At 59.9% G+C, this 21,871-nt stretch overlaps 1 protein-coding gene across 2 annotated transcripts; it reads left to right on the top strand.

Moving 5' to 3' along the window:
* Nucleotides 1-1,139: 1,139 nt before the first annotated feature.
* TRMU (tRNA mitochondrial 2-thiouridylase) lies at nt 1,140-20,009 on the top strand. 2 transcript variants are annotated; one of them, XM_044228066.1, is made up of 11 exons: nt 1,140-1,256; nt 3,516-3,681; nt 7,266-7,372; nt 10,701-10,823; nt 13,923-14,095; nt 15,529-15,582; nt 15,667-15,733; nt 17,045-17,145; nt 18,390-18,534; nt 18,895-18,977; nt 19,508-20,009. In XM_044228066.1, exons 1-11 carry the CDS (start codon nt 1,175-1,177, stop codon nt 19,670-19,672), a joined length of 1,266 nt encoding a protein of 421 aa, XP_044084001.1. In that variant the 5' UTR covers nt 1,140-1,174; the 3' UTR covers nt 19,673-20,009. The 2 variants fall into 2 exon arrangements, with proteins under 2 accessions (XP_044084001.1, XP_044084002.1); XM_044228067.1 differs by lacking the exons at nt 1,140-1,256; nt 3,516-3,681 and having other exon boundaries at nt 7,272-7,372; nt 13,982-14,095.
* The last annotated feature ends 1,862 nt before the right edge of the window (nt 20,010-21,871 follow it).

Genomic DNA, 21,871 nt, shown 5'->3' with positions numbered 1-21,871 from the left:
CCGCCCATTTATTTTTTAAAAGATGTTATTTATCTGACAAACACAGCTCACAAGTAGGCAGAGAAGCAGGCAGAGAGAGAGTGGGGAAGCAGGATCCCCGCTGAGCAGAGAGCCCGATGCGGGGCTCGATCCCAGGATCCTGGGATCACGACCTGAGCCGAAGGCAGAGGCTTTAACCCACTGAGCCCCCCAGGCACCCCGCGAGTCGCGGAGTTAAAGGGTGTCTGATCTCGCTTGTGTAGACCACAGCGTCAAGTGCCAACCCAAATCTCAGTCCTTTGGGCCCGGGGGCGCTCCTGGTCCGGTCCGTACCGCCCCCTGCCTTGGCACTCCGCACTGACCACCCCTTCCCTCCCGCCGCCGCTCGGCCAGCCAGTCACGGACCTCCAGCCGCTCGGCTCGGCCAGGTTTCCTACCCCGGCTCCTCCTTTGCTTTGCTCACCTCCACCTTCCCACGCTCTCCTTAGGCCCAGCGGATGTCTCCGCGGCCCGCCGTCCCCCTCCCCGGAAACGTGCTGCCTCGGTCACCCGCCCGGTGCCCCGCGTGCGCTCCCGCGCGCGACCGTTCCCGAACAGCCGCATCTCCCGTCGGAGGGTGATGGCCCGAGCCACCTGACGCGCGGGGCCGGACCTGGCGGGCCACTCCCTCCCCCGGGGACATCCCGCGAGACGGAAACGTCAGGCCCCCACCCTCTCCCCCGTCCCCCACGTCCGTTCCCGCAGGCGCGGGTAGAGTCGACCCGCAAATGCACCGCCGCCCAGGTGGCTGTCACGGGCTGCCCACCAGCTCCCAGCTCGTCCCGGCCAGGGCAGCCACGAAGAGCTCTCGAAATTTACACGGGATCCTTCCGCTCCCCTGCTTCACGGCCCCGTCTCCTAGAATCCGGCTCCTCGCCGCAGCCCTCGAGGACGACCTCGGCGACCTCGCCCGCGCGCAGGCGGACAGCACCGACCCCTTCCCGGAGCAGCGTGCGCCAGCGCAGCAGAGAGCCCGAGCGCGGCTGCGCGCGCAGGAGTGGGCGGGGCCTCGAGAGCGGAAGCCGGGGCGGGGCCGGAACGCCGCTCGCGAAAGCGCGTTTCCGGCCGGGCCGCGTCGGCGTCGCCGCGGCGGAGGCGGGACTTCCGGCGCGGCGCGGAAGCGTCGCCCAGCTTGCGGGAGGCTGTCGGTGAGCCGATGCAGGCGGCGCGGCACGTCGTGGTCGCCCTGTCCGGCGGGGTGGACAGCGCCGTGGCCGCGCTGCTGCTGAGGCGGAGAGGTGAGCGACCGGTTCTCGGGGACTCTGGCTGCGCCAGGTTCCCCATGCACTGGCGGGCTGCATCCCCGACTTTGGGGGCCCCGGGGCCCTCTGACCCGGGGGACGGCGGCGGCGCGGTCTGCGCTGAGCCGGGACGGTCCTGGCCCCGCCGGGGCCCGTGCGGCCAAAATGTCCCTTGAACGTCCGTGCGCTCCGTTCACGGAGCCAGCGTCGGTTGCAGGCGTCCGGGGAGTGCCCGGGTCGGGCGCCGACTGAGCTGCGTTCTCCGTGTGAGGCCGCCTCCACGGGGTGGCTCGCGTGCGCTCTCCGCTCTGAGCTCCCGGAACGCAGGGCTGGAGCGGGGGGGGGGGGCTCCTCGGTTAGTCCAGCGTCCTTCTCTGAAAGGTGAGGGGACCCCCCACGTCGCCGGGCCGCTGGGAGGATGAGCTGACACGAGCCCGCGCACGCGACACCCCGGAAGCCGGCACACAGTGGGCGCTCGGAAGACAGTCGTGGTTATTAAACAGAAATGCCGGCACCCGGGGCGCCTGGGTGGCTCAGTCCGTTGAGCCTCGCCGGGGTAACGATCTCTGATCTCACAGTGGTAAGATGAGCCCGGGGAGGGCTGCACACCCGTCGGTGTCTGCAGGCGATTCTGTCCCTTCCTCCCCACCCTCTCGTGCACGTGCAGCGCTCTCACTGTCTCAGATAAGTGGATCTGAGGAAACAACGTAGGCGCGCTGCGCACCTGTCATTTGAGATCGGGATTTAAAGCCTCACCCGCGGTGGTGGTGTTTAAGGCGAGACCCGGAGGCAGAGTAGCATTTCACTAAGCAGGGAATCGGCGTGAAGTGTGTGGACAGTGCTCCTGACAGGCCGCAGCTCCAGCAGAAGGTCAGAAGCATGCAAGTGTTGGCCAGGTCTGGACGGTGGAAGAAAAGGGTGATTATGGCCGATGTTACCCGAGAGACTTTGGACTATGTGGGGTAGACCGTGCAGAGCCCTTGATGGTTCCCGATGATGTGTGTGACGTGCTCTGACACATGGGGCAGACTAGCCATGGGCAGACCGCGGGGACTCCTTTTACTCTTCGGGAAGGTCGGCTGTCCCTTCTCCCAGGATCCAGACGACCACTCCATATTCCAGCCTTCCCTGGGGTTTCCTCCGCAGTGGGGGACGCTGATGGACTTAGCAGAGGAAAAGCATGGTCCTCTCCTTGGCATCATGGGTTTCCCTAGTCTTGTGGGAGTTGCACGTCCTATCCTGTGCTCCCCAAAAGGCTCAGGTTCCATTCGGGAGTGCCTGCGCCTGGGCCCCTAAGTGGGTCCATGTCCTTGAGAAGAAGGATAAGGTGATAGAAGAGGGGATTTTTAAAGCTATGTGTGGGATTGTCTCTTCTGCGAGCACCTCTTTGGCTCCGGGTTCGGTGCAGGGACACAGGGTTGATGAGATGTAGTCCCTGCTCTCTAAGAGCTCCGGGCTGTAGTGAATGGCAGAAGGGGCTGACTGGCACCAGGAGCCCAGCAGAGTATGGTGTGCGCTGGAGGAGAGTCAGTAGGGGCTGGTTAACTGCGGGGAGCCATGGAAGGGGGTGGTCTGACGGTCTGGCAGGTGTCCGATGGCACACTCTATTAAACTTGGTCACAAACATAGTCACATGTCTTGGGTTCTGTTACATTGAGCCTAACCACTGAGAAACATTTCTTAAACATTTCTCCCACAGGGTAGGCACCTGAGTCGGTCACTGAGATGTTCGAAAGCTAACACTGGGCTTTCTGATATTTGGTTGGGTACTTCGTTGAAATAGAAGAAGTCAAAAAAAGGTGGTTAAATATATAATTAGTACAACCTTTATAATAAAATAGCCTGGATTTTAATTGTCATCTTGTCTGATGGCTTAGAGTCTAAGTTCTAGATGATAATTGGAAAAAGTCTTTGAAATTAGTTTATTTTCTCGGTAACAGAATGGTGGTTTTTATTTGCTTTGAAAAATGTTGAATTTCTGCTCTTCTGTCGTTCAGCACCCGTTTGCTGAGCCTCTCCCGCGTGCCAGGCATTGCGCAGACACAGGGTGGGACAGAGAGATGAAAATACAGCACCTCGCTCACCTGGGCGACACAGGCCAACAGCTGCACTCCTGCAGCCCACTGTGACGATGGAGGCATTACCAAGTGTCACGGGCGTGTGGGGGAAGGGGCGTCTCGGCCAGCTGGGAAGGCCGGGGGCTTACACTCCGATTATTGAGTATGGACTCTGACTTGTGCCCCCTTCCGCCCCCAGGCTACCAAGTGACGGGGGTGTTCATGAAGAACTGGGACTCACTGGATGAACACGGAGTGTGCACTGCCGACAGGGACTGTGAAGATGCTTACAGAGTTTGCCGGATCCTCGACATCCCTTTCCACCAAGTGTCCTATGTGAAGGAGTACTGGAATGATGTGTTCAGGTGGGTCCTTTTCAGAGACGCAGAAGGCTTCCCGATGCCGTACCGCTTTTCTGCAGGAGGGACTGCCATCGTAAGCTGGACCAGGGGCACGTGGCCACTGCTGTTAGGTGGTGGCGCCAGAGACCGTGGATAGCAGGTCCTAGAGCAGCCGGCCTCCTGTTTCCTTATGTGCCACCTGCTGGAAGTCTCCCTAATGCCTTCATGAACCTTGAGTTGTTTCTGCTGCTGGCTTTGGGTGAGGGAACTAAGGCTGAGGTCCTCCCTGAGAGGTGGCGTGGGGGATGCCTGCGCAGGTCCGCGGTGAGAGGCTTCTGGGAAAAAGAAGTAGGTGAGGCGCCCCTCCCCGGTGTCTCATGAAGATGTGAAACACAAAAACTTCAAAAATGTGACAGCTGCCAACGGTGATCCTTCAGTGCTTGCTCCGAACTGGGCACAGTGCTGTGTGGGGGACATAAAGGGGGACAGGCTGTGGCTCGTTCTGCAGGAGTTTGCAGCCCGGTGGGAGGGGGACATTCCCTTCAACAGAGGGGACAGTGGTAAGTGGTGGGTAGGAGGTACCAGCGATATGAAAATGCTGCACGTTCAGAGGAGGGAAGAAATGGGTCGTATGGAGCAGTCAGGAGGGCTTCATGGAAGAGGTGAGGTTTGATCTGCTCTTGAAAATAACAGTGAAGTAGAGAAGATTTTCCAAACAGGATAGCAAGAGCAGTGGTGACAAGGAAAATCCCCATCATTCTGGGGGGGAACATTGACAGCTTTGGCTGGACTCTTGTCACTGCGGAGGAAGGCTGCTTGATCTGGGGTATGGGGAGCCCAGCTAGGCTCTGCACAGTGGGTGGCCATCGAAGATGTCCCGGGCAGCAGTGATGTGCGCAGGTTTAGGGTAGGTGCATGCAAAGGAAATCCTTGGGTCCAGTCTTGACCCTGCCACTTACTGCATGGCTGTGGGCAATGCGCTTGTCTCTCTAAGCCTTTTTTAAAAATCCCTTTAATGAGGATATTGCCTCATGGGGTTATTGTAAGAATTAAATGAAATTAGCTGTAAAGCTGCCAGCACTGTGCCTGGCACATTAGTAAGCAATAAACGTAGCTCTTGCGATTTGTATTACTGAAAAGAGCAATCTGGGAGGCAAGTGTAGGGTAAGTTATGGGAGAAGATTGGAGGCAGAGAGCTTGGGAGAAGCCGCTGTTCGAGGGTGGGAATGACTGGAGCGTGGAGTGGGGGTAATGGCTGGCCGCAGCAGCCCTGAGGGGCAGATCCGCTGGCAGCGGAGGTCGGGCTGAGGGACTGGCGGGGCTCCTGGTTAAACATCCGCCTGGACGGGGCTGTGGGATGTCAGCCCTGGAACCCACACTGCGACAAGCACTTTGGTTCATTCTGGTGGGGAGATCCATCCGGTCTTACGAGGGAAATGGCGCCAGGGGGCTTGGTGACTGACGAGTGTAGGAGTGGGAGAAAGAGGAGGCAGGGGTAGCTTTGCCACTGAATCTGGGTGGGTGGGGAAAGCTGTTTTGGGGCGTCCTTTCAGTACTGCAGGGCTTAAGGTGATAGCAAGAAATCCAGGCGGATTTAAACGTCACCTTTATTGCTACGTTTGGAAAGCGTGTGAGCGAACGTGATTTTCTGGAGGTTAACTCACGTTTAACGGAGGCCAGGCGGGCTCTGGCCAGTCTGCCCTCTGCCTCCGTTTCGTCCTGGTGGCCTGGTGGGCGGTTGGAATTGCGCTCAGTGATCTTGGCGTTCTGAACGCTCACCACTCTGTTTTGTTTTGTTTAAATGTGCTATTTGAGAGAGCGCGTGTGCATGAGCTGTGGGGAGGGGCAGAGGGAGAGGGAGAAGCAGGCTCCCCACCACACAGGGAGCCCGATGCGGGGCTCGGTCCCAGGACTCTGAGATCGTGACCTGAGCCAAAGGTAGCCGCTTAACCATCTGAGCCCCTCAGGAGTCCCCGAACGCTCACCGCTCTGATAGCACTCTCTAGCTCTGAGATTTCTTCTGAGTTGCTGGGTTACAAGGCCCGTTTGGGCTTCAAGGGTCAGAGTGTGGGTGTTCTTTCCGCTTGCCGTCTCCCTCCTGGGGTGCAGACGGGTTTTGTCCCCTCGCCAAACAGGCTGTGCTCCGTGGTTTTTGCTGACGCCACTGACCTCTTTTCCGTTAAGCCGTTTGGGAAATGGTCAACATGATTTTCAGAAGCAGGTGGACACCTTCAGCCTCTTCAGCATTCATTCAGAACTTGTTATGTAGAAAATGTCCTGGGGGCTGCGGACACACAGAGAGTAAAGCAAGAGTTTAATGAGACTCTTGACAACTTTCTCACAGTTAAAAAATTGAAATATAGAGCAGCCCAAGTGTTCTCCCTTCCTGAGAGGACTGAGCGGCGGTAGGGACGTGTGGATCACCTGCTGGAGTTGAAGATACACGTGTGACCTGTGACCCACAGATTCTCAGCCGCCCTCTGGGTCCGCGTTGTCACTTGTAACCGTGGTAGAGCACACAGAGCTTTAGGGTCAATGGAAAATGATCACAGGTATTCCAGACACACCTGTAACTTTTTTCTTTTGTAAAGATTTTATTTTGAAGTCCCCTCCACAGCCAGCTCGAAGCTCAAACCGATGACCCCGAGATCGAGAGTCGCGCGCTCCTCCGGCTGAGCCGGCCGGGTGCCCCAACCCTTTAATACTCACTTTAAACTCCTGGAACAGGCATCGTGACCCTCCTAGAGTGGATGCTGTGAGACCATGAACTTGTTGCCGAACTGTCCTCCTCCCACGTCCGGTCAGCCAGCCCGTTAGAGCGGAAGTCAGGCCGGCCAGGCTGCCTGTGCGCTGGAAGCATCCAGGCCATTGCTGGCCCTCAGAAGTACGGGAGTCACAGTAGAAAAGTATCACCTGGCACATTTATTCGCCCAGTGACCTGGGTCCCCAGGCCGAGATTGTGGAATAGCTCATGGAGCCCCACGCGGTGGCTCTGGGTCATTGGGTTCCTGCTGTCACTCCAGCGTGGTCTTCCTCCAAGCCGTCCTCTGCTGGCGGAGTCAGGGGAGGCTGGGGTTGAGTGAATCCATCCTGCACGGGGCCCCGCACAATCTGTGAGCCTCTGGGGAGACGGAGTGGCTGCTGGGCCGGAGTGGCAGGGGATCCCTGGCTTTCTGTCCGGCTTTGTCTGTTCCCATAGATTCAGATGGAAAGTGCAGCGGCTTTATGCGAACGTTTGATGAAAACACTCCAGTGGCTATCCACTGAAGCTCTCCTGATTGTAGCTTTGGTAAGACAAGGAGAAGCTAACCTAAGCAAGTAATTCAACCTAATCATTTTTAAAGATTTTATTTATTTATTTGAGAGAGCGAACGTGAGCTCAGGCGGGTTGGGGGTGGGCAGAGGGGGAGACTGAGAATCTCAGGCAGACCCTGTGCCAAGTGCGGAGCCCAGCCAGGGGCTCAGCCCTGCAACCCCGAGATCATGACCTGAGCCGAAATCCAGAGCCGGACACTCAACTCACTGAGCCACCCAGGCGCCCCAGTAGATTTATTTTTTTTGAGGAATGTTTCACAGTTAGAAATGAAAATCGTTTTCTTCTGTTCCAGTGACTTTTTAAGTGAATATGAGAAAGGAAGGACTCCTAATCCTGACATAGTCTGCAACAAGCACATCAAATTCAGTTGTTTTTTCCATTATGCTGTGGATAATCTCGGTAAGTCGTTTTGCTCTTTCCATTTAATCTCTTTAAAATTGTAAGGTTTTCAGAGATATTCAGGAGCCAAATCCCGGTAAACAGTTTCATCTTCAGAAGGAAAGGAAGCAGTGGAGACGGTAATGTTCTGTTATCTTCTTGAGTAAGGAAGAACTTTCTGGCAGTATGCCAGTGACAGGGTCTCAGGGAGGAAGGAGTGTGTCCTCATCGTGGACCTGTCAGGTGTGGGGGCAGTGCTCTAGGTTGAGGAGCACCAACTTCCGAGCATCCTGCCGAAACAGGTCGCAGGCAGAGAGCCAGAAGGGCCGCCAGAGCTTGCCTGCGGGTCCAGCTTCGCTCAGAGCAGCCCCGGTTGCAGGCAGGGTCACAGCGGGAGTGTCACGGGCCCTCCTTAGAGCTCCGGAAAGTCGGCTTCGGTGTCTTTCTGGGTGTCCTTCTTGCCAGTCCTGCTGAGACTTTATTCCCCTGCTCTGGGCAGCTTGGTTTCTGGGCTTTTCTTCCCCTCCTGGATTTGAAGCCACATTTTAGTGGTCTGTTCTTTTTTTTTTTTTTAAAGATTCTGTTTGAGAGAGGGACAAAGCATAGGCAGGGGTCAGGGGCAGAGGGAGAGGGAGAAACTGGCTCCCTGCTGGGTAAGGAGCTGGGAGTAGGGCTCGACCCCAGGACCCGAAGATCAGGACCTGAGCCGATACCTCACTGACTGAGCCACCCCGGTGCCCCTGGTGGTCTGTTCTCAAAGCCCATTGAGCCCTGCTCCCTGCTTACAGCTGCCTGCAGATTCTGTCTGTTTCCATAGTTCTCCTTTCTCCTCTCCGTCTGCCTGCTGGGGCATTCCTGTGCCTTTGTGGGGGTCCCTGATGCTGCCTTGCTTGCTGGGGCTGCCTGTGGCCTCTGCTGCCTTAAAGCCCACGTGCTCACTTCTGTGCCCTGCCCTTCCCTCGCAGAAATTTCCAATTCTGACCTTTCCGTGTCTTCTGTCCCGTGCGGCTCTTTGCTGCGTCTGCCCACGTGCCCAGACGTTATTGTGACCGTCCTGTGCCAGCGGTCCAGTAGCGTCCCAGGACTGTTGGCTGCTCTGTGCATCAGCTGTGCCGCAGTGACAGAAGCGGGCTCACTCTAGGCCTGCAGAGCCAGCACACAGGGCTTGCCGCTGGGGAGGGACACACACTGGTCACAGGCCTCAGTGATGCCTGCAAGACAAAGGCTCCAGAATTCTGGATGCGTTTGAATGACTGATGCCAAAACTGAACCTCGGTAGAGATCATATTCCAAGTTGGCTCACTAGGGTCAGTCTTCCCTCTCGTCCATGGTGGGGAGCAGATCTGGGCCTCCGGCTGCCTGAAGTCTGGCATTACCTGGTGGTTGGGGGTGTCAGGAAGGAAAGGCATCGGCCCTGCTCTGCTCTCGTGGGTGCCCTCGTGGGCCACGTCTGGGGGGCTTACAGTTAGCTCCCGTTTATTCAGGAAGGGAGCGACAGGTTCCTGGCTTGTGCAGTGACTTTGGTTTTGAGTGTGTTAGTGTTAGGAGACAGGACCTCGGATGAGCCGGGTGATTACCATGTGGTTGTGCCCGGTGATGGCCTCTGTTTACGTGCGCACCACGCAGGGCAGGGCCTGGCCGTGCAGAAGGACCGCACTTGGGAGGGGCGCAGCCAGCTCTGTGGGTGGGGGTGACACCTCCTTTTGGTGAGAGTGGCTCCCTGTTGTCTTAGCCTCTCAGGGAGCCAGCCCGAGGTGGCCATCTGTTGGGGACGCGTCAGAAGGAGTTTCTGCGGGGCGTGCTTGCGCATCCGAGTTGCCCACATGGGCAGCATGGCACGGAGGGTCAGTCCGTGAGACCTTGGGGTCCCTCCCGGGGGACTCGACGCTTGGCAGTGTAAATGCTCGTTGTTTGGGGAAATAGATTTAACGAGGGTTGTTTTCCTCTCTGAAAAGCAATCAAGGTATAATAACAGGTTCCCAAATGTGCTTTTTCTGGTAGTTCATATACAACAGTTCTTGTGCTGGTAAGAATCTGCCTTAGGGTGGGGAGTGCGTTTGGCAAACCGGAGAGCCTACTCCTGAGCCGAGGCGTTGTCTGCTGTTTTACTGCAGCTCGTGTCAGACCAGTATTACCAGAACTTCCCTTTTGTGTTGTTTTTTAATGGATAGAACTTTTTTTTTTTTTTTGAGTAAGTCTCTACATCCAGCGTGGGGCTTGAACTCATGACCCCAAGATCAGAACCTGCACGCTCCTCTGACCGAGCCCGCCAGGTGCCCTCAGCAGCTCATGCTCGGTGTCCCTCTCGTTGTACACTGAGCTCGTCTCGCTGGCAAGGCACGGGCTCGGTTTGCTGCCCCTTCCTGGAATGAGTCTCTTGCCACGTGGAGCATCTGAAGTGTTCGTTCAGGGAAAGGTTGTGAACTAATACGTGCTCTAGTAGGTTCTTTTGGTTTTTTGCATAACGGGAAGGGAAGAGATGGAATATGCTGGATGGTCCTTCACTGCGGTGGAAATAATGTGTTTGTATCAGAAAAAGTTCAAAGCTCAAGTGCATGACAGCAGAGTGAAAATAGGGAGATGTCGTCTATCATTTCTCTTCCTGGAATCAAAGGAATGGACTTTCTCATATTTTTCTTAATCTTTGTGCATTAAAAAAAAGTGGGGGGCACCTGGGTAGCTCAGTTGGTTAAGCGACTGCCTTCGGCTCAGGTCATGGTTCTGGAGTCCCAGGATCGAGTCGCACATCGGGCTCCCAGCTCCACGGGGAGTCTGCTTCTCTCTCTGGCCTTCTCGCCTCTCACGCTCTCTCTCACTGTCTCTCTCTCAAATAAATAAATAACATTTTTTAAAAAGTGGGATTATAGTATTATGTATTTCCCCCTATTGAACATTATGAAAATCTCCTTGAGAGCGGCGCCGTTCTTGTGGCATTTTAATTTCATATTCTCCGAACATTTTGGTGGTTTCAATTTTCCTTAGTGTAGGAGACGCTGAAATGAACTTTTTATCGTTAAATCTTTGTGTGCATATCTCTTTCCTTAAGCTAGAGTGAATGAGTGGATAGATACAGACTTTTGAAAGTCCCATAAAGCTGCAGTAAAACCTTGTAGCAAGGTTGTCTCCTTGTAAATGGAGAGTTCAAGGCCACTGTTGATGGGAATGTTGGCGTGTTGTGGGGGGCCTCCTCGCCTGGACCTCCATGTTTGGGAGGGAGCTGGGCCATCGGTGCAGACTGTCCAGCGCAAGGCTTGGTGTCTGCAGGCTTCTGGGAGCTCCCGAGGCCCGAGGCGGCCCGACCACACATGCGAGTCTGGAGTTTGATCTTGGGTTTTTAAAAACCTCACAGGAGCAGACGCAGTTGCCACGGGCCACTACGCCAGGACCTCACTGGAAGACGAGGAAGTCTTTCAGCAGAAGCACATTAGGAGGCCAGAAGGGCTTTTCAGAAACCGCTTTGAAGTCAGGAATGGTAAGCGAAAGTGCCGGGTCAGACCGCAGGGGAGGGTGCGCAGAGGGAGCTAGTGCAGTGTGGCGGCGGGTGTCGCGGAGGCGGCCGCCGCGTCCCTGTGTGGCCTGCACTAGCTGGCGGGTGTGGAGGCCGCCTCCCCGCAGAGCCTGCTTGGAACCTGCTTCTGTGATTTCTGACCCAGCCCTTACACTCTGCCAGTGACTCGAAGGTTCCCAGGTGTTTGAGGAAATACTTGTTCGTGGTCGGAGCTTACCATGGCCGCGGCGCTTACCATCAGCTCTTGAGGGCTCGAGACCGGGGTGTGCGCACTTCTGCGGGACCCGGGCGCTGGGGCCTGACACTCGGGCCTGCTGGAGAGCGCGTGTGCAGAGATGGTGGATACGGAGCCGTGTGTCGGCCTTCGAGGGAGCCGAGTGTCCCCTTTCCAGAACAGTGCCCAGCTGTCAGCAGGGCTGCTGCTGGCTCGTCCCGGCGTACATTCGTGTGTAGAAGAGAGGAATTCACGTCATTGCGAGGGGAGCTCAGAGCCACGTCTGAGCAAGGAGTTTCCGTTGCTGTGGGATCGCCGGAGGGTGGGTCCGCTGAGCACCTGCCTCACCGCACCTGCCCCTTCCCCCGCGCGCAGCTGTGCCGGGCGCGCGCTCTGCTTGGCCCCTCTGAGAGCGGTGGAAGCGCTCGTCCCACCTCACAGGTGGGGAAACTGAGGCGTGGGGTCATTTGACCAGGCCGCGTGTGGCCGTCAAGCTGGAGCTCAGCCCCGTTCGGCTCCGTAGTTGTGCTCTTTCTGCTACGCCAGGCCCCAGTCGGGCCCTGTCCTCCGTGTCACTGGCCCCGTCCGAGTGGCCGTCTGCTGCGATGCGGAGCCCCGAGGCTGCTGGCGGTGCTTGGCTGGCCTGGTTTCGAACCCAGCCCCTTCTTCCCAGCAGAGGGGATGCAGATCACCTTCCGCTTTGAACGCAGACAAGGGCAGCGCTTGCCTTTTGGGACGGTCTCCCTCTGCTGCCTGCGGGGTGCGGGGCCCTTAGCCGCGCGCTTGCCACCAGGCCGTCAGGTTCAGACGCGGGGAGAGGGGACAGGTTCCCTCGGCCTCCCTTCCGGTTGCTTCCGAGGGCCGCGTCTCACAGCCCCCGGCACCCCTATCCTGGGAAGCCCCTCCGTGTCGGGAAGAAGGCAGAGCGCTGCCACGTGGGCGCTCCGCAGCAGAAGTCACCAAGTAAACACGGACTGAAGGGTCCTGCGTGGCTGAAGGATTTATTTCCACACGGAATAGACGTGCTCGCTCACCGCCGAGAAACCGGTTTGCACTCCGGAGCTGTGTGGACCTTTATGTGAGGCCGCGGGCCCTCGAAGCTCCTCGGATCGCGCCGACGGGCGCTCCTGAGCGATGGAACGCGGAGTCGCGGCGCTGTCCAGTCACTCGGCGCTTTTCCTCTAATTCTTACTTAGTTGCCCTGGAGACCCGGACCCGGTCCCTGAGCAGCAGGGCACGGGCCGCGCACACGGGGCCGCGCACAGCCCGCCTAGGCTCGTCGGCGCTCCTGGGCCCCGGCCTGGCGCCTGGTTAGGCCTCAGCCGTGCGGAGGGGGCGCGGCGCCGGCCTGACCGTGGCCGAGCTGTGAGGGGTGTGACTGAAACCCCGGACCGTGTCCCTTCAACGGTTTAAGATCGCCGGCCTCCTTTAAAGAAAAAAGACTTTGCGCCTGTCTTATTTATTTGTTTATTTACTTATTAAGATTTTATTTATTTGCGAGAGTGTGTGACACAGAGAGAGAGAGCACGAGTGGGAGGAGAGGGGGAAGCAGGCTCCCCGCGGAGCAGGGAGCCCGACGCGGGGCTCGACCCCAGGGTGCTGGCATCATGACCTGAGCCGACGCTGACTTAACCCACTGAGCCCCCTGGGCGCCCCAGATTTGGGGTCCGGTTTATGCTGACTCGGAGCGGTGAGGAAATGCCCGTTGCTTCCAGTGTCCTGAGGCCCCGTGTGCGCGGCTGACCGGTCTTCCTTTTGAAGCAGAAAGTGGCCTTGGGCAGAGCCTGCCTCCCCGATGACTGGCTGTTTTCCATCTCTCAGCCGGTCGTGTTGCTCTGCGCGCAGGACGGGATGGACTAGGACTCAGGCCACGCCCGCGTGTGCTGTTGCACCTCTCCGACGAGCTCAGCCTCAGTTTCCTCGTCTGTAAAATGGGGGTCATGGACCCTCCCGTGGTTAAAGTGAGACTCACATTTGAGGCCGCGGGTGGAGAATGTTCCCTCCCCAGAGCCCGTGTTCCCCACACGACTGTGGGAGCTGACAGGCACACGTGCGTCGTATGGGCCCCAGTGCACACGTCGCACGCCCTGAGGGTGCCGTGCGGCGGCCTCTCCTCGCGCTGCATCTCGGGAGTGACGGAGCTCCGGTACTGCCAGCCCACGTGCCGTTTCCCGCGGCTCGCTGAACTTGACATTGGGGCGTTTGTTGCTTGCAGTCGCGGCGGTCCCGGCACGGGCCTGCGGGTGTGATGTGGCCCAGCAGTGGAGCCGGGCCCCCTTCTCTGACCCAGTGTCACGGGGCCGAGGTCAGTCACGCCTGTGCCGCGAGGCCTCAGGGCCAGATGCGCGTCTCTGCCGGGGAGACGAGCAGGGGGAGGCCGTGGAGGAGCAACGCACAGTTGTCTGCGTGCCTCTGACTGAAACCCGCTTTCCGCGGAAACCCCTGACTGCGAAGGTGGGGGGCGTGGGGAGCGGCTGACCCCCCGGCCCGGCGTCCTCCGGGGGTCCCTCGTCCGGCTTTCTCACGCTCGGCTGCGTGTATCTTGGGCTCGTTTTCACGTCACCTCTTCAGAGCGGGTCTGTGCCGAGTTGGGTCTGTAAAGTACCGTGACCCGGGGAGGGAACTGGATTAAACTTCCTGATCACGTAGACTTATTATTAACGGCGCCTAAACTCGGGGTGAGAACCCGTCTCCCCTGAAGCACGGGATTGTCTGTCTTGCCTGGTGGTCTGCCTTTGAGCACTGCTTTCTGCCTCCGACAGAGCAGGGAGGAGCTAATAGGACGGGACTCGCGGCCAAGGACCGTTATGTTCATTCCCGCACCGTGTTTTGTTCTTTACTCTTGGCAGCGGTTAAACTTCTTCAAGCAGCTGACAGCTTTAAAGACCAGACCTTCTTTCTCAGCCAGGTTTCCCAAGATGCCCTGAGGAGAACCCTCTTCCCTCTGGGGGGGCTAACGAAAGATTTTGTCAAGAAAATAGCTGCTGAGAATAGACTCCATCACGTGCTTCAGAAGAAGGAGGTAGGACTGAGGGGGGTGTGCTCGCGGCCACGGTCTGCGGAGAAGCGGGGGCGCGGCCCCGTCTGGGCGTTTCCTCCCCGGGAGCCAGCGTCAGGACAGAGCCCGGGTCACGCGTGCAGTAGGACACGCTGTTGACATTCCAGGAGCTGCTCAGACACGATTTCTCCCTCTGGGTGAGCGGCTTTCGCAGCGGCCCGGCTAGCTTGTTGGGGTGCCCTTGGCCCAGCCTGCCAGGGAGGGCAGGGCTAAAGGACAGGGCCCTGAGGCGCCCTGGCCGGGGCTTTGTCACTGCCTGCGCACAGATCTGCCTTTTTCACACAGTCTAGCCCCTCCTTGTCGAGGGCCTTCCTGTCCTGGGTGCCGTGCTGATGGCCCCTGAGGATAGGGTAAGAGCACATGGGTTCCTCGCTCCTGCCTTCATGGGGCTCGCAGGAAGGGGAGACAGACACGAAACATACCACGGCAAAACTGGAAAATGTGTAGGAGGCACCTGTGGGCTCTAACTAGATTGGGCTAGAGCCAGAGACGGGCTCTGGGGAGTTAACATTTTATTTAACGTAAGGCCTCAGGATGAATAGGATTTAGTGTCCCAAAGACGGCTCGGGGAGAATAGCCCCAATAGCGAGAAGAGGGTGTGCAAAAGCCCTGAGGCAAGAAGAGCCTGGGCATTGGAACGACAGTGAGGCCAGCCTGGCGGGGGTCTGGTGCTACAGGACGGTCCCGGTGTGCTCCGTGTGGTCGGGCCATGTCAGGGATTGGGTCACCTTTAGCTGAGGCTGCTGCTGCCCTTTTGTCTTCCTGGGAATGAGCATGACCTTTTTTATCAGCGAGTCATTGTCCCCAAGGAAGACATCTTTTCACGCATGCATCCGCCCATCATCTCTGTCCCTCTGTTCACTGGTTCGGGTTCTGGGTGTAGTTCTGTGGTGGGAGCTGCGGGGCCACATCTCCGGGAGACACAAGCAGAGAGCCGGTGAGGGAGCCGTGTGACGGGAGCGCGCCGGAGCGCACCCTCCGCTTGTCTTCTGGGCCAGAGGAGACCACCGTGAGCCGCTCCTTCCTCTGACTCTGCTGCGCGTGTCAGCTTCTGGCCCAGCTGCTCTCCTTCCCAGGCTGACCCCGGCTCCCGGCTTCCCCGCGGCTTGCGGATGGTGGTCCGAAGGGCCGGCCCAGCTCCAGCTCTCTCTCCTGTGGGGTGGACGTGGTGCGGCCTTGCTTACTCACCAGATCCCGGGTGGGGGCCTGAAGCAGACGCCGGGAGGCTGAGACACTCTGAAAGCCCTCGCGGTCCATTTGCGGGGCTCGGCCGGCGTATGCGGGTACTGGCCGAGGAAAGCCAGGCCCGCGGCCCGCTGTTCTCCCGGCACTGGCTTGTTCTCTTGCGGACACCTGCCTGTTCGTTCTCCTCACGCTCGGCTCTCCTTTCGTTCCAGAGCATGGGCATCTGTTTCGTTGGTAAAAGAAATTTTGAAAACTTCATTCTTCAGGTGAGTGTTCTTAGAGGCGAAAGGATGGAGGCACATTTCGGCTGTGGGCCTGGATTCGTGAGTAAGAGCATGCTTGTTTTTCAGTATTTACAGCCCCGGCCTGGTAAATTCATTTCCATAGAAGACAATAAAGTTCTGGGAACACACAAAGGTGAGACACCACCTTGGGCTGCCTGTCGTCATAAACTCCCTGAGTCGTGGGGCAAGTTCCAGCTCTGGGAGAGTCAGACAAGAAGCCTGTAGTTCGTCTGCGTCCGCGCGTGAGTCCAAGAGGCCTGTGGCGGGGGTCGCAGGTGGCTCGAGCGAGTGTGGTGGCCAGTGCTGCGCGTGTCTCCGTGAGGCCTGGCAGCTAATAAAGAGGGATGCCCTCCGATTCGGGAAGACCGAATCTGTGTCTCTGTAAGTAAAAGTACCCTCTCACCGCAGGGGAAGAAAACGTGAGAACACAGAGAGGTCCACCCTGATGAAAGCATGACTGACTTCAGGCTGAGCTTCCAGATCTAGGACGAGGACGGGACGGGATCAGAGGGTGTCCCCATAAGGCAGGAGTGTTGCATTTGGGGGCAGACATTCGGGGAGGGGCACCGTGAACTTGGCCCAGGCTGGTGTGGGGAGGCTGCAGCAGACAGACCAGGCTCCAGCATTCACAGCGCAGTGGCAGGACAGAGAGTGGGTTGGTCAGTGGTGGGCCTGTGCTCCCGGGGCATCAGAGAGAAGCCTTTGGGGGCTGGAGACCAGGTCGGTCTTGACCCAGAATGTGTCTGACCTGCTGGGGGGACAGGGGCTGGTGCTCAGGCATGGACAGGCTCACTGATGGCTCTTTGGAATCCCCCGACCCAGATTGGGCAGATGGCTTCTCTTTCCCATTGGGGGAGCTGGACTTGGCTGTCCAGGGCTCCTGGGGAGCCGGGCAGAGAAGCCCCATGCATTCCTAAGACGGGAGGAGGGGACAGGCCTGCAGGATGCTCCCTCCCAGCCGGTCTCCAGCAGGACGAGATCCCCTCAGTTGGTCTCTTCTGTGCTAGTGCTAGTAGTCTCTTCTGTGCTAGCCATCCAGTCTTGTGATGTTTGTTGCACGGTTGGGGTACACAGAGAAGTGGGGGCAGCCCTGATGCCCCAGCCCCCCATGCAGTTCATCCATCAGAGGGGTTGCTGGGGGCTCAGCAGGAGGGAACTTAGGGCTTCTGGGCACATTCCGGAGGACTGGTCCCTGCGGCCCCTGGTTTGGGTGGTCCAGCAGCTGGCATGGCTCCTGGCGGGGCCTGAGGTGCAGCCCGACACGGCCCTGATGAGGTCAGGGCTGAGGCTTGTGGTGGCTGGACACAGGCGCTCTGGACTGCCTACCCCTCGGGGGCCCCCAGAGCCTCCCGACTGCTGCCCCTGCCCCCATGCTCTGTGCCCCGGCACGAGGGCGTGATAGGAGGGAGCTGGTGCCGGCTGCTGAGAAACCGTCTTTCCGCAGGTTGGTTCCTGTATACTTTGGGCCAGAGAGCCAAGATAGGCGGCTTACGGGAGCCCTGGTACGTGGTGGAGAAGGACGGCACCAAGGGCGACGTGTTTGTGGTGAGTCGGGCTGACCTTTTAGACAGGTGACCGAGGTCTGTTTTTGGCAGAAGACCAGGCAGGGCTGTGGCGTCCTACAGAGCAGCAGTGGCGGAAGGACCATCCCTGCCTCTGTGTCCTCCTGGGACTGGCCCCCGAAGTACCAGCAGGGCTTTGGGGAAGGTACTCATCAGGGTCTTAACCGTATGCCGGCCACTCTGGCAGACACGTTAATGGCTGTGAACAGATCCTGTTTTTCTGATTTTACGCAAGAGTCCAAAGGTCCCTCAGTGCTTAGGACAGGGCTGGCCCATGGCTGCGCAGGCCACTGCAGGACACACGGAAGCAGCCGAGCCGGGACCAGAGCCATTTGTGGGCTGCAGTGACTTGACCCTGTCCCCAGGCTCTGGAGCAGGGCTTCCCAAAGAGGGTGAGTTGGCCCTGTTCCCCCCCGCCCCTAGGACACTCAGCAGTGTCCCTATGGTATCTGATGGGTGGAGGCCAAGGGGGTCCCCGGACATCCTACAGGAAAGCCCCCACCCTGAACAGATGACTCAGCCTCCTGTCTGAGCCGTACCAAGGTCAAGAGCCCTTGCCTTGGGAGAGCTGGGTGCCCGGGCACAGGGCTGGAGGAGCCTTAGACACAGGCAGAGCGACCGGCAGACCTGGCCTACTGATTCTGGGCCATCTCCTTCCTCAAAGAGCCGTGGGCGTCACAGCCGGAGCAGGGATTGTCTTCACACGTAAATTAAAGTGGTTTTCGTGTAAACCTTCAGTGGTCTCTGTCGCGTTCTGAGAAACCAGGAGGATCATCACCTGGCATCTGTCCCCGTGTGGGTACCACTGCCTGGGGCTTGGGTCAGATGGCCTCAGTACAGCCCCAGGGAGCCAGCCCTGTGCCTTCTTTCCCCTGCTGCCTGCAGTTTGGTGGGCTCCTGGGGTGACCGTTTGGAGACAAGCCAGCAGCATGGCAGGCCCTGCCTCGGCAGGTGCGGCAGGACGTGAGGCTGGAACTGGCGGGTGCTGACCGTGGTTTGCTGCTCGTCAAGTGTGACTGTGACAAGACCCTTTCCCTCCTACGCCTCAGTTTCCTCCTGTGCAGAATGGGATCCAGTGGCGTGGGGTGGTCCCACGCATTTCTGGGCGGACGCCATAGTCAGCAGTCAGCATGCCATTGGGGTCGCTACTGATGAAGTGCAGGCTTGGGGTGGGGGCCCCCTCCGCTGAGGGCTCCCGTGTCCTGACCTGCGCGTCCCGCCCCACAGGCCCCCCGGACAGACCACCCGGCTCTGTACAGGGACCTGCTGCGGACCAACCGCGTGCACTGGATCGCAGAGGAGCCGCCGGCAGCCCTGGTCCGGGACAAGATGATGGAGTGCCACTTCCGGTTCCGCCACCAGATGGCGCTAGGTGACCGAGCGGAAGGGGCCCTGCAGAGGGGGCACCCAGGGTCTGCGTGGTCCTTAGACTTGGGCCCGGAGCGTCCCCCACTGTTCAGGTTGCATAACGTATTCGGAACCCCCTCTTCGCCTGCGTTCCCTGGGAGCCCTGATGGGAAGGTGCTGAGGCCCGCGTGGCCGCGCTCGTCCACCGTGCAGGACGTGTCCTGGAGGTGCTGGAGCGGCAGGCCAGGAAGCAGGTGGCACTGAGCCGCCCCGGCTGTGGCCCCCGCTGCCAATGCTCCTTCCATCCGTTGGGGGTGCGAGGCCTGGGGCTGGCCACACGTGGAAAGGCCGGGGCCCCCTCCAAAGATCCCTCTTGTTCACCCAGTGCCCTGTGTGCTGACCCTCAACCAAGACGGCACCGTGTGGGTGACAGCTGTGCGGGCTGTGCGGGCCCTGGCCCCGGGACAGGTGAGTGGGATGTGCCTGGCCCGGCGCCCGTGCTGCCCAGGGAGGCGGGGAGCCCGGATGGAAGGCAGGACTGGGCCTCTCCACGCCCACGTGTGGCCAGAGCCAGGCCCTCGTGCACAAGATGGGCTTCAGCATGTGCTCAGGTGCGCCTTGCTGAGGCCCGTGTGGCCGAGAGGGCTCTGGCCAGTGGCCTCCGTGCTCTGGAAGGACAGACCGCATTTCCTCCCTGCCAGAGTGCCCCGTTTACAGGGTGGGGGTGCTGAGCTGCGGGCTGGGTGCGAGTGTGTGGCTCACGCAGCCAGTGAGGGTGGAAGCCGTGGCCCCCCGCGCCTGGTGTCTCCCCCATCCCCACCCCCCAGCCACACCAGTGATACCTGCCCCTGCTTGATGCTGGGAGGGCCCAGCTGCCCTGTCTGGGCCTGCCCTCCCCCACGCCCGCAGCCCAGCAGCCACAGACCCACACTCCTGGCTGCTGGTGGGCACCTGGCGCCGGGCCCCACGGAGCTCACACGGGCCTCTTTACTTCTTAGTTTGCCGTCTTCTATAAAGGGGAGGAGTGTCTGGGCAGCGGGAAAATCCTGCGCTTGGGGCCATCTGCCTACATACTCCAGAAGGGCAAGAGCAAGTCCAGAGTGGCCATCGAGGGCCCCAGCGACAGCCCCAGCGATGGCCCAGGGCTGGGCCCCGTGCTCTGAAGGAGGCTGCACAGCTGCTGCGTGCCCGGGAGCAGCCACGCAGGAGCAGAGCCCAGTGTGGAGCTGTCCGGGGGAGCGTGGCTGAGCCTGCTGCCCGTAGCCAGGCTGGCCTCACAGTGCCAGGCGAGCCCCAGAAAGGCTTGTCCTGTCTTCCCCAAGTTGGTGCTCTAGCCAGAAGGATTTGCCGCCTAGTGGGTGGGTCCCGAGTACCCGGTGTGTAGAGTTGCTCTTCTGGGCCCCAGGGAAGGTCTCCCACCCGCAAGCACATAGGCGGCCCGGCGAGGAGGCAGCAGGGATGCGGGGACGGCACCCAATAAAGCGTGTGTTTGGGACAGTCTGATGGGGTCTCCTGAGGGGTGCGGGCCTCTGGCGCACAGCTCCGGCCGAGTGACACAAGCCCCCCTCCCCCCGTTCCCGCCGCCCTCTCCTTCCCCTGGGAGGGTTCCCCTGGGAGGGCCAACAATGGTGGGACCTGGGCCGAATCCTGGCCTACAGGGGTGCCCCGCGGCCATGCGAGGGGGTGCAGCTGCGGGGAGGTCGTCCCTCCCCGTGCCGAGCGCCCGTTGCCTTGGCTGCAGTCACATGGCAACCAGGAGGACCAAGGGCCTTCATCCCAGCGAGGGGGGGGTTGGCGGCAGGCGGTGTCTGTTCCTCCGGCGGGGCAGCGAACACACGACAGACATCTGTGTCTCACGGCAGTGGGGACCGGTGGTTGGCTGAGGTTCCCCTGTGGTTTGCCAGCGGCTGACGTCACACTGTGGCCCCAGCGGCCAGGAGGACGAGGGGTCTCCCTGGGGCCACCCTCATGGCCCAGTGCCTCCCAAAGGCCTCGTGTCGTCACGCCATGACACTAGGGATTCAGGGATTCCCCGTGGCGCTGGGAGAACGCACAGCCCCCAGCATGGGGGTGCGGGCACGCTTGTGTGTCACGGTGAGAGGGCAGCAGGCCAGGCCGGGAGCTGCTTGGCAGAGAAGTGTGAAGACGTTCAGAGCCCGCTGCGCTCTGTGCGGGGCAGCCTGTAGCCCAGGGGGACTACTGACCCCCGCGGAGTCCCGGCGGGACCCCTGCTGCCTCTGTGCACTGTCAGGGTTCCGCCAGGCCGGGTGGCCCTGCGGGTGGGAGGTGGGCAGACGCCTGGCATCCGACTCGTTGTCTTCTCAGTGCCTGCGGGGCGCGTGGGGGCCGGGGGTCCGTGAGCCCCTGCCTCCAGCTCGCCTGCCCCAGGAACAGAGCTTGGGCTCCCTCTCACTAGCCTCATACCCGACACATTCTTGGTGCACTGAGCCAGGCTTCTGTGGGGGCCAGAACTGTGGTTTCCTGTCTTCTATGGACAGAAGGTTCTAGACCAGAGGTAGCCTATTTCTCCAGGCACAGTGCTGCTAGAGGAGCACCTGGGAAGGTTGCCCCATAGCTGCCACCCTTGAGGGCCTCTGGTGGTGACAGGTCTAGCCTGGGGTCTTGAGTGCCAGCCATCCAGTACCCTCCCCCCCGCCCCCTGCCTGCCACCCACAAAGGCAGGTCCCAGACCGCAGACCACAAGGGAGGAGCCCAGAGTGGGGCGACGGTCATCTCGGCCCCACAGTGCTACACTGGGAGGAGGGCTTCCTTCTGAAGAGGAGGGAGGGGGCAGGTGTTTTTGAACAGAAAATCCCTCTGGCGTCTGAGGTGCAGGTGGGGAAGGAATGGGCGACCAGGTGGGCTGTGGGGTTGGGCGTCGCGGCAGTCAGGGATGGGGGTTCAATTTAGGAAGTCCTGTGCATCGGCTCAGGAGCAGGGGTGGGCACCTAAGACCTCTGTCCCCAGCACGTCAGGACGCGGTGTGTTGGGAGCAGAGCAGCCGCCCTCCCGTGCAGCCAGGAAGGGAGGCCCAGGCCTGGGACCCCACTTGGCACCTCTCAGCTCTGGTGTGGCGGCTGCAGCCTGCTGGCGAGACCAGCCTTCCTGGCGGCCCGTCCCTGCCGGCCTGGGGCAAAGGGAACTAGGAGGGATGGGCCCCGCCATTGTTTAGTGGGACCCTGTGTGGGGCTGATAGGCTGCACCGTTGTGGGGGGTCTTTAAGGCCAGGCTGCTGGGGGGGGCTGAGAGCTCAGTGCCAGCCCCCTCCCAGAGGCAGGATGAACGCAGTCACCCTCAGGGACGGTCAGGGTGCTGGGGCTGTGCCCTGAGCAGACTCCCCTCCACACCATTGTGACAGCGGG

The sequence above is a fragment of the Neovison vison genome, chromosome 12, assembly GCF_020171115.1.
Source record: "Neovison vison isolate M4711 chromosome 12, ASM_NN_V1, whole genome shotgun sequence".
NCBI classification, from domain to species: domain Eukaryota; kingdom Metazoa; phylum Chordata; class Mammalia; order Carnivora; family Mustelidae; genus Neogale; species Neogale vison.
This window is presented reverse-complemented; position numbering and strand designations above follow the sequence as displayed.